The sequence below is a fragment of the Pyxicephalus adspersus genome, chromosome 5 (assembly GCF_032062135.1).
Source record: "Pyxicephalus adspersus chromosome 5, UCB_Pads_2.0, whole genome shotgun sequence".
Taxonomy (NCBI): Eukaryota; Metazoa; Chordata; class Amphibia; order Anura; family Pyxicephalidae; genus Pyxicephalus; species Pyxicephalus adspersus.
Window position 1 is genome coordinate 22622418 of NC_092862.1, and position 12136 is coordinate 22634553.

General features: G+C 39.1%; 1 protein-coding gene and 1 long non-coding RNA gene across 2 annotated transcripts in view; one reads left to right on the top strand and one right to left on the bottom strand.

The window, feature by feature from the left end:
- The first annotated feature begins 344 nt into the window (after positions 1–344).
- Positions 345–7273, top strand: LOC140330604 (uncharacterized). Its single transcript, XR_011920768.1, has 4 exons — positions 345–537; positions 3030–3173; positions 5560–5641; positions 5783–7273. It is a non-coding gene; the product is annotated as an uncharacterized lncRNA (long non-coding RNA).
- MATN2 (matrilin 2) overlaps positions 1338–12136 on the bottom strand; it is a 63196-nt gene continuing 52397 nt past the window's right edge. Inside the window, exons 13-18 of the mRNA XM_072410862.1 lie at positions 11583–11996; positions 7485–7637; positions 5275–5316; positions 4626–4706; positions 3071–3157; positions 1338–1710 (exon numbers count right to left, since the gene is read on the bottom strand). Coding sequence (XP_072266963.1) covers positions 1655–1710; positions 3071–3157; positions 4626–4706; positions 5275–5316; positions 7485–7637; positions 11583–11996 — 833 coding nt within the window. The 3' untranslated portion in view covers positions 1338–1654. The remainder of the gene's footprint in view (positions 1711–3070; positions 3158–4625; positions 4707–5274; positions 5317–7484; positions 7638–11582; positions 11997–12136) is intronic.

The window sequence follows — 12136 nt, forward strand, 5'->3', positions numbered from 1 at the left end:
TTTTAGTAGTCCTAGCAATGGCAGCTTACTCTTTTTTTTATAATATGACAGTTTTTTTTTTCTTTGATAGCTGGTCAATAGCTTCCGCCTGCACCATAGCACTGGTCTCTGAATGGGTATGGGAGACCTCAGTCATATGTTAGAAGCAGGTTATTAAGGCACACAAATATTGTTATTGTATATTCACAATATAAACCAACAATAATCCTATATAAATAGCAATTTACCAGTCTTTAGATGTAGTGGCTGCATTTTTAAAAATCATTTTAATCCCCCTTTTATTACTTGATTCTGCAAATAACACTTTCTATTCTTGGGTGGCTTTGCTCTTTTCTCCACTGTGTCCATGGAGGGATCTATGGACACCATCCAGACTGGCCTTTGTTCATTTTTTTTATGTGGGGATGTAGTGGAGATTGTTATTTTTAACAGAACAAACGTTATTGTACTTACAGGATATAAGAAAGACCCTTGTTTGCAACAGAGCAGTGACAGATCCACATGTGGCTGGTCCAGGCATCAAGTGAGTGCATCACAGTAAGTGATCACTAAGTGATACTGTTGCTGGTAAGTTTAATGGTTATTGAACAGACATGACCCATATACATGGCACAAACATCAGCACACTGAAGCTGTACTGAAACGTAAACACATTGCTAGGAAGAAAAGCTTTTTTGGGGGGTCTTTATCCTGACAATTTTCTGCTGTATGTTGAAGGTTGCATTTGTAATAAGCCAAGAACGGAGTTATGGGGATGATGACACACCAGTGGATATACATTCTCATCCGATAATCTCCTCAGGGCCGATATCGGACGAGAATCTGGCGTGTTTACAGCATTAGTCTGTCGTTCCAACCTAGTGGATCCACGGGTGACAAACGATCGTAATGAAAGTGAAGGGCAGTGCCGCTCTGTTCTCCCCTCTTCATGGAGCAGAGCAGTGATGTATGTACAGCGCTTGTTCATGCATCGTGCAGTCTTTTGTCATTGGAAAGGATTGTGAAAGATTTTGTAGCCTAAGAGTTGAATTATCAGTGGCTGCCCAGTGGCCAAAGATATCTTGATGGTAGCAAGAAGGATCACAAAACTTGTCAGTTTTGCAAAAGGGCATGATGAAGGTGTCTGGCATAATGCCAAATATAGCAAGAGCTGCCACAAATTAGGTTTATATCACCTTCACAGCACTGTGAATTTTTATTTAGTTACTTTCATGTTTAACTCCTTTTTAATGAGATGTTTTAGTTATTTTGCATTTATTCACGCTCTTCCAATACAATCTTTATTAGACAGATTATTGCCATAGCTGCACATAAACAATTCTAAAAAAACACACAACTTAACAAACAGTACACAATTTATTATTTATATTTCATAAAACAATGTGTCATGAGCCCAAAAGTGTAAAATAACAAAACTAGACATAGTCCATAAAAATACTTTGTATTTTCCCTCTTTTGCCCCATAGAAATTCACATATAAAATTCCCATTTATAGAAATGGCACAAAATATATACGGTATATATTCTGTTCCCAAATAAAAATGAAAATAATATAAATAAAATACATTTTTGATTGTTCAGGTCATGGCATTTCTTGCTTTTCTCTGTATAAGGATTCCTTTGGCTTGATAGAGCTCACCGGAAATCAAATCTGTTATCTCTGTCCCATGCGGTTCTCCAAAATCTCCATTCGCCTTGTGATTTGCTCTAGTAAGTTTCAGTCAAGGGAGAAAATGAATACAACTGTGAATCTACATTTGTGCAGTTTAAAGAGCTGTTCCACCCAAAACATGCAGATTCTTGAGAGATAAATTTACAATTTCTTATAGTTCTAATGGACTCTGTAGTTCTAATGGGGTCTGTATGAAAAATTTCTAAACTCCCTGCTAAATTTTATAGAATGATTAGCAGTAACACGAGTTAGCGGTTACACTTGAATCTCCTGGGTAGACAGGAATGGAATTAGGAATTGTGGAAGGGGTACCTTGGAGTATTCAATAAATATAAAAGCAAGGACTAATACCTTTCACTAAAAAAATATTTTTGAGATCTGTCTATGATATACAACTGGAGCAGGAGGCTGCTGGACATTGCTTTGATTTATCCAAAGACATGCAAAGTCAGACTATAGTAAAGAATGCCTCCCCATTCTCACCACCTGTATACATGAGCAGTGCCCAAATCTATGTCACAGTTGGAGGGGATCCCAGCACTCAACTGACCCACATTATAGGGACTGACCTTTAAATGGGAAAGTCTGAAAAAAGTCAGTTTGTTCATTTACTTCACAGCAAGTGTGACTGCATGTGAAAGAAAAACTATGGCAATAGGTCAGTGAAAGCTACTTTTTGGAGAAGTCTTCGGATCACATTTTTAGGCCACTTTACAGATCTCTGACTATGGGGGAGAGATTACTACGTGCTGCAATATGTGTGCTGCAATGAACGTATGTTGCCACCTACTAGTATTGTAGTGCCATTCTAAATGTTTGCTACCCAGTTTTACTATAAATGGGAGATTTACTAGACAGAGATGTGAAGTATAGAGTGAAGTATAGAGTTCCTTTGTATTGGAGTCATTCAAAATGTATGGCATCACAATGCACTGCTGGATGCACAACGCATAAGTGTGATGGGTTTCTAGCAAACTGACAATGGCACATCTATGCAAGTAAAGCTTTATATATAAAAAGATTCATCTTTTTTCTGATCATCATTTGGCTCAAAAACTCTTCTGCACTACAATGTGTTTTAGTAACACTTGTACTATCTCATTAAATTTGTTGTATAGCAGTGCCCCTTATTTTAACATGATGTGTTGCAATTCGGGTGGCACAAGTTTTGCATGGCACCTCATTAAGGCAATGTAGCCTTAACACACATGTATGGCACTGCATCCCAACATACAGTGATACATTTGTCTGTGTAATGGTGCAATGTGCTGAATAAATGTTGCATGTTTTTTTGCTTCCTTATTGTAAGATAAGTTTATGTGTGGCACAAACTTAACATGAGGGCGTTATTACACAGGGACAGACATGCGCAGGCCGTTACTCTGCAAGAAAGGATATATTGATGACTTAGCCGCTTGACTTCTTCGTTTGCGTTGTTCTGGAACTCCAGTATATTCTTACACTGGCACTGTTCATTGGATAAATCTGGGATAGAGGAAAGGTAAAAGACAACATATATAGATTTCAATTCATCAACATTAAATTTGATGGATGGATGGATGGATCTTGATGGACCCCAATTTACTGAAACATGTATTGAATGTGTATAGATAGATGTTGGTGGAAAACTGACTTTGTAATAACCTGATCTCTCCCAAAGCCCATAATATGTAATTTTAGGGAGACAGCAGATACCCGCTTTACTTTTTGACGAAAGTGTAGGCGGTAGTAGCAGCCCCCTTCTTGCCAGCCATAGACATGGGCAGTGCCCAAATCTATGTAATAGTTAGAGGGGATCCCCGCACCCACCTGAACCACATCCCATGTAAATCAACCAATAAAAGCCAACAATAGGGAAATGCATTGTATTTTAGTAATTGTATGTGATAATGTACCCGTAATGAGAGTGGTCAGTATATATTTCTTTCTTTATTTCACAAGGCTTTGCTCAAATTTATAATAGGACTTCCCACTCCTTCCCATTCAATTAGAATTCTGATCCGACATTACTATACCGGTCATTGTCCATTGGCTTGATTGGCTGATCCATAATATACTTATCATTGACAAGTATAGTACAGCTCAATAAAGCCAATTAACAATTTATGATATTTCATAGAAGGCTCCTGAGTAGATGTGTTAAACCAAGTGCACTCAATTAAAGTAAAACTATTTTCAAATAGAAATGTTATGTAGAAAGTCCATCTCAGCAAGACCAAGGTTTCTTTTCTTCATAGTACCTCGGGAATGTTTTATATTTCCTCCAATAGACCCAGTGAAGTGGCGCTGCAGCGTTGTCACTTTTAATGCTGCTATAGCTGCTTTGATATTGGCACTGTTGATTGACCTAATAGTAAATAACCAGACTGAGCTTAACCCACAACCTTTAAGATTGACAGCACCTTACTATCTGCGGGAACTTAGGTAAAGTCCTGCTCAGTCCCTCCTGTTCCAATCAGCTCTGTTTCAGGAAAAATCCAGCTTGCCAGATAAAAAGATGTACATTACGCGTATCCTAAATGTTTTAAAATGCCAGTTTAGCGCTCTAAGGCTTTGGACCAGCCATTCCCAACCAGGGTCCCATAGAACCCCAGGGTTCCTCTAGAGGTTACCAAGGGTCCCTCAAACTCCATAGTTCCAAGTCCAGCACCACTGGGTAGTGCCAGCTGCATGACCCTAATGTTGTATTTATTTGTCTATAAGGGTGTTATCCACTGAACAGGAGACATTCTTTCCACTGACTGCCAATTTATAAAGCGTTTCCCATTGACCCCAAAATAATTGGTTTTAGAAGTTGTCCAAGAGCAGAATTTTTTTAAAGGATTCTGCAGCGTTAAAAAAGTTTGAAAAGGGCTGCTTTAAATGGAGGTGATTGCCTGGAAATCCTGAGTATGCATTTACCATACGACATATTAATATACAAAATATAGAAATTGACAACAGGGAATCTCACCTTCTGCTTGTGTGAATTTTAGGGCAGACATGGAGCAGGACACTGTGATTTCACTGTTTTCTTTAAACTCAGAAATTAACTCTGAAAGACAGAAATGACATCTGATATTTTAGGAAATCTGACAATAAGGATTGCTACAACTCATCACAGACAGTTCTTATTTCAGGTTGTTATTGTTCTTTCCAAAATAAAACAAATAGAAGAATTATTGGTGGTCAATCATACAGTTTATAATATAGTATATATTTCAGTTATCTTAGTAATAGGGTGAAGCAAAGTAAAAGTTCTCTTTGCACATTAGATTCATCACGTGCCAGGAAAATTAAAGTATTCCTAGGCAAAATTTTAGTGTTGGATAGAATTGGGACTTGTTAGACATTGTGCTGATTTATTAAAACACTCCAAGACTGGGGACGATGATTCCAGCAAACCTGGAATAGATTTGGTCTAGGATTTCAAACATTTGTCAAATATTAGCAAATGGTTTTAGGAACTCCATCCCAAGTTTACCGGATCACCCAGTTTCTTCCATGATAGTCTATCTTCTCCAGTATTGGAGAGCTTTAATAAATCAGGTTTGTTTTTTACAGTCATTGGTCACTTCTTCTGTGAATGTCAATTCCTTGGCAGACAGTTCTACATCACTCACCTTCATTAGAGATCTCAGTATTTGCCTTCCAATTGGTCCACCCTGAAAAGAAATAAGTGTTGGTTACTTATCTGTTAGCACCAATATCTTCACAATTTCCCATATGTGAATAATTTACATTTGGCCACTAGATGGCTCTCCATTGAAGGATTTCTATGATGAAAGGCTTATGTTCTGATTCAGCCTTAAAGCTTAGAAATGTAAAAACATGTGAGCAGGAATCCAACAAGAAATGTAATGTCTCATCTGCAATGAATGTAACCACCTTTCCACAATTTTCTGCAGAATGTACACTGACCTGAGCTGTCTCATATCATTCCGGCTAATCCAAATAGCCAAAAATAGTACCGAGTGAAAATTTCGGAAGGTGAGTGATCTTCCACTTTAAAGTTTATCCAAACAATTGCTGTCATTGCATTCCATGGCACATTTCCAGCAGCATCTTTTTGGGCTGCTCTTTTTTCTGTTTTTTTTTCACTGTGTTCTGTCCCTTTTTTTTTTTGTACAGAAGAACAATAATTAATAGGAAATATCCAAATGGGAATGAAGACATCAACAAGTCATCATTTGGGAGTTGGAAAGGATTTAAAACATTTGTGAGATTTTACTTTTTGTCCCTGTGATCCTTGTCTATTTATTTCTTGTATCACAGATAAAAAAAAAAGTCAGAGGCATTCTCCAAAAACTAAAAGCAGTAATATAAACCTAAGAGAGGTGCTCACCTTGTCTCAAATGCTCAGACTCCAGGAAAGCATGCCATGCAGCTTCCCTACCTATCAGGTCATATACAAGCATGCAATCAGTGAATTCCCATGCTCTATAGGTGTTACAGGTCAGTGGTTTACTTGGCACTGGAAACCAGGACTTTGAATTTTCAGATTAAATCAGCAAGGACGGTTCCATATATCTACCCTTATAGCTTCCAAGCCCAATCAGATCTTTGTATAAGTCTAACAAAATGTAACACACCTCATTCTAAAAATCCTAGTAGCCTGACTATTTGCTGACCCTCTGATCCAGTAAGTTCTGGTCACTAACCAAGAACATGCATGTAGCTCAAAAAAGTCCTTAAAATGTATCAAAACTTTTGAATCAACCTGTAAAGTATTGCAGCTTACCTATCCATGGATATGGCGAATGCATTAGTTTTCTTTTATTATTTAACTTAGTAACCCTGCTAATAACACACCTGCTGTCCTAGGGTGACCACACTCACTTAGTTTACTATATCTAAGGAGGAGCAATGTTGTCACCTAAGGCAAGAAATTTATTAGGAATACAGAACACCTTTCCTCTTCTCTATACCTAAGTGGGAAGATCTTCGGAAATTCTAACACTGTTTAGGATAACATTGCAAAGTGCACAGGGCAGCAATGAATCAACAAGTATATTGGTATATTTACAGTCTAAAAGAGCAAAAAAAAAGAAGGTTTTGGTTCAGGTAACTGGAAAGGGGTCAGCATGACAACTAAGTAATTTTCTTTTTTCAGAAGTTTAGGTCATCAATGCCAGCCTCCATGATTGTCTCTTGCCCACTACTTGAGAAAGATGGTGCTTTTCTGTATTGCTTGTGTAAACGGCTCAGATTAATAAATATTTATATATATATATATATATATATATATATATATATATATATATATATATATATATAATCATGGCAATGCATGTTAATGTTCTAATAGCTTTTTACTTACAGTACATAGGCTCTGTATTCTGATTGCTGCACAATAGCTGTGTCTTGATTATTCTCTGATATCCCTGCAGGTCTACCACACATTGTCTGTCCAACTAATGCCCACAGAATCCCTGCAGCCATACCCACACTGCTCCTTGATAGCCAATAACTATATGATCGATTGTAGGTAACATAAAGAATCTCGGACCAGTATTTTTTTTCTTTTACAACAAGAAAAAGATATTCTGTTCTTTAGATTAAAGCCCAGTTTAAACATTCTGTTCAGATTTGGATAGGGCAGAGTTGGAGCCCAGTCTCAAGATTGCATGGATGTGATGATCTGATGGCTTATTTTAAGTTTCCCCTGATCTAAAAGTTGTCACCTCATTCTCATTATATAACACAGTAATGTCCCACAAAACAAGTCACTCTACAATGAAAAGCTGCTGGGAGTCCATCAAACCCTCATCAATGTCATACTTTTGATAGTTTCAGGTGGGTGCGCTCTATACTTTATATTGTATGGCGGTACCTTCGCAGATGCTGGATTTCAATTTTTCAGTGATATATCCCATGGAGCTGAAGTCGTCTGCGTGAATCACATGTTTCTCATGTGGCGCTGAAGCAATTTCTCGTAACTCCTCATCAATGGCCTTGCCCACACCGACAGCGTAGATGGTAATGCCTAGGAAGGAGATAAAAAAGAATGGTGCATAATGACATCATGGCCATTAAATCTACAACAACCTCTGGGTGACCTGTGCTGGCCACAGCTGCGAGGAGCCGAGAGTCTGCTGTGCAATGTATGACTACAGAATGATGATTGCACTGTGCTCGCTGCAACAACAAGGGAACATAATGGCAATTCTGAGCTGTGACAGCTCAATACAGGTGCGGGGGGCATTCTACATTATTAACCACTCTGGGACCAGCAGCCCATTACCCTTAATGGACCACAGCAGGGTTTTAGCTTCCAAAGTGTGTCAGCTTTGCACAGGCAACTTTTCTCCCTTGTAGTCTGGCCCAGCATAAGAGAATATTGAAAACATTCACAGGAACATCCTGAACTTTTATTTGCCTATTTACAATGGGACATATGCATAATGCATATTAAAAAAGTGATAGCCAGAGAACACCTGACAAATGTCACATTTACAGTACGTTGGGAAAATAGCTTTTATTATAGAGTCTGGTGTATACTTACAATGTGAGAACTTAAAGGGTAATTATCACTTTTACATACAATAAAAGGTTATGGATTTTGGGCTCCTCTGCAACCCTAATGCCCAAGAGAGTGTGTTGGTAAGGTAGGATGGGGGTTTAGGTGTTCCAAACTAGTAAAGGTTTTCAAGGGCACTTTTTAGTTTTTTAACAATCTCATTTAGTATCACTACAAACAGGCATTCTCCTGTAAATGGAAGTTTTGTGAGCAGTGTTTAAGACTTCTGGTGTACGGACCAGCTCTTGAGCTACTGGAGCCACCTGGGAACCACAGCAGACATGGAAAGTTTAGAAGCCAGCTAAAATTCAACAGATGCATAGAAAATGTACTTAAGAGCTTGCACCATTTGGTTTAAAAGTTCCACATAAACTGAGGACACCTGCTCACTGGTGGGTCCCTGATGTAGAAGCTTCAATCACTGAGTTATTGTTTAGGAGACCAATGCCTGGACCCAACAGACCCTCCAATGTCTGTTTACATTTAGCCATCTCCTTAGCTTTCCTGTCCAATGGGTTTTTAAATGATGGTTATTCATTTGCAGAGATAACTGCGGCCTTCTTAGGCCTTTAATATTCAGTGGTCAACCATGGGAGCAGAGGACCCTATTTTTCAGAAAACCTCCTCCAAGTGGTAGTGAACCAGAAAACATGAGACAATAAAGACCTTGCCTGGCCCCGAACATTTGTTATATAGAAAGGACTCAAAAAGAGAATAATAAGGGAAAACGGTGGAACCGTGAGGTTGGCAAAGTAACAAAAGCACCATAGGAACATAGCACTGCACAGCTAATTTTCTATCCTTAGGTTTTCCATGATGAACCTAAATAAAGCTGCCTTATGCTTTCTCCTGAAGAAGAAAGGTGGACATCTCATCATTGGCATCAGAAAGGACAAAATCAGGGTAATCCATGGTAGACAGATCAGTCAAAGCAAGTCTTTCAACTAAAACATCTGACCTTTTTAAAGGCTCAGGAGCTGATGGCAACACTTCCTGAGAGGCTTTAAAAAAAAGGTCCTCCAAATACATGGTAAACAGGTCCATAATGGAATAATTATTCTGAAAGCATTAAGTAGTGTATGGGACCCTGGAAGGATCTAAGGGTAACCCCGAGGATGGTGTGGAGGTCCAAACATCAGATACTGGCTTATAGTAGACACTTTTAATAAGTATACCATGCATCCAAAAATACAATAATGTCCATTTCAATAAACAGGTGCTATGTTGCACTGATGGATGTGAAAAGGTGTTTAAAATCCATATCCTACTATTACAGGATAATACTAAATATTTCAAAGGGAGTCTACAAATGTAAAGGTCATTACTTCTTGGAGAAATAAGCTATCAATGAACTTCAGTACTTTTTGGGTACTTCTTCACTAATTCAATACATTTTATAGGTGTGTGACTTAGAAAGTATCAGAGCCAAATGGAGGAAAGCTGCTACAATTTTCAGAATCAGAACAGAATAGGAGGAACACATTTTTCCATAGCACTGGTTTCCTTTTAAGTAGCCATTGCAATATCCATTCACCCTAAAAAATGAATGGAGCTGCATTTCAGACACACTGGAGGTTAGCACAGGCACAGCTATGACTGACTGGAAAATGCCCAGGGATACATCCCAGTAGATGTTAATGTTTGTGCCTGGCTTACCATCCAGTATATCTGAACCACAGCTCAGTTCATCTTTATAAATAAATGGAAGCTGCCACAGCTTCTTCTTACCTGGTGGTAGGAGGAAAGCAGCACATAGAATCACTAGTCAAATGCCAGCCTTTGCTAAGCCCTAGATCAGATTTACATTTAAGTATTAAAATAGATCCTCTGCTGATTTAAGTTAATGGTATATGCATTGATTTAATCATCCATTCTTCACTGCCTGAAGAATTAGCTACACAGACCTCATGACACCTGATAGATACATACAGAGCAGTAACTCCAATAAGAAAAGCAAGGTTTAGGATGACAGTTCGCAAGCAACCTCAATATATATATGACTACTAAAGTCCATCCCCACTCATAACCTCATCACATGCACGGCTCCAAGACTTTTCTAGAGCCGCCCCAACTTTCTGGAATGGTCTTCCCCGTCCTATTCGGCTTGCTCCTACTTTCTGCTCATTTAAAAGAACACTCAAAACCCATGTTTTCTAACTTGCCTACCCATCTTCTTCTGTCTCTTAAACCCTCACTACTACCTACCACTACATATCCCCCTCCTATTGTGTGATACCTCCCCCATCTCTTAGATTGTAAGCTCCTCTGGGCAGGTTGGGCAGAGTGAAATGTGGGAGTAAGTTCAAAACCTACTTTCAGGTAAATACTGCAATAATTAGAAAAAGAAAGTAGTGTTTCCCTTAAATAGATATCTGTTCATACTTTCTACCACCTGTCACAAAATGTTTTTTTGCTTTGCAACCTCAAGTTCACTTTCCCGGAGCAGCCGAGTGAGATGATGAACACTATCATTTTCCATCTCAGGCAGCAGGCAGTGAGGCGAGACCGTGCTGTAAGTCATCATTAATCTACCATTGCCCTCCTGGGAAAAAAATCCTAATTTAAAGAGCTGTCATTTTACAGGATCCTCATAAGTTTTGTGTTGTATCCACAAGTAAGATTGGAATCAGACTTTATAGAGGTCACTGTATCCTTGTTCTAGGTCAGGAACTCACTGGGTAGTCTAAATCAACATGGCAACCTCAGAGCCTGCAGACCCATAGGTATATCCTTACTGGTTTTCTGTGAATACCTCCGTAGCCAGGGTTATGTAGAGACCATGCTACCCTTGCCATGAGATATAGTGCTATGCCCTTTGGTAGTGCTATGTTTGGAGATGGTTTTACGGTAGGGCAAACTTGGGAATGCCCAGGGTCTTCACCTTCTTTAGGGCCCGAATGGGTGAAACAGCTACAAAAAGCCACATATCTCCATAGAAAAGGCCCTGTTACCAATGTATTCTACAATTTAGACTCTAGAATTAACTAGGTGACAAAAGAATATGAAACATAAATTCTGGTGTTTGGTGCTTGCTGACACCCTTACCTTACTACCTTGGTCAGTGGCCCAATATGGCTTTAGAGTACACACAGCCCAAACTGTTCCATGGAGCCACAGGATTCCTCCAGAGATTACTAGGAATTCCTTTGGCAATGAGAAGTTTGTGGCTCGCAGGTTAGATTAATTTACAGCAATGATGTTTTAGGCTATCTGTAAGGGTGACATTCTACCCAATGGCCAACAATGTAAGTGGCATTCTTCCAATGTACTGTGAGCTGTGGATATAGTAATTATAGCACAGGTTCCCCAAAGTCCTAAAAGTTATTTCAAGGGTTCCTCCATGTAAAAAAAAAGGCCAGGAAACACTGCTGTAGCAACAGAATAGAAGATATTTCAAATCATAGAACATACCACTCTGTTTTGCTCTGCTGGACCAGTCTGCGACTTCATCCTGTGCTCGGCCATCAGTAAACACAATGGCCACTCTGGGGACACCCAAGGAGCGTCGTCTAGCACCCTGAACCTCCGAAAAGCTTTTTTCATACATGAGTTTCAAGGCCAGTCCCGTCATGGAGCCTCTGCCCATATATTTCATCTGGGATACGGCTTTCTTCATCTCTTTGGCCGAGCTGTACTGAGCCATGGTAAACTCTGTGCGGACATGAGTAGAATATTGTACCAAACCAACACGGGCAGCCTTCTGTGAGATCTCCAGCGAGTCTATAATACCGTTTACAAACTGCTTTACAATTTCAAAGTTGTCTTCCCCAAGACTCTTCGATCCATCGATGACAAAGACTAAGTCCACGGGTCCTTCTCCACACCCTAGGAAATCATTAGAAAGAGACAAAATATGGGTCTGGTTTTGAAAACTATATCTGAAGCTCTAATGAGGTATTTATGAAAACATTTTTTAATGATATATATTGCTGTGTAATATGTTGGCGCTATATAAATCCTGTTTA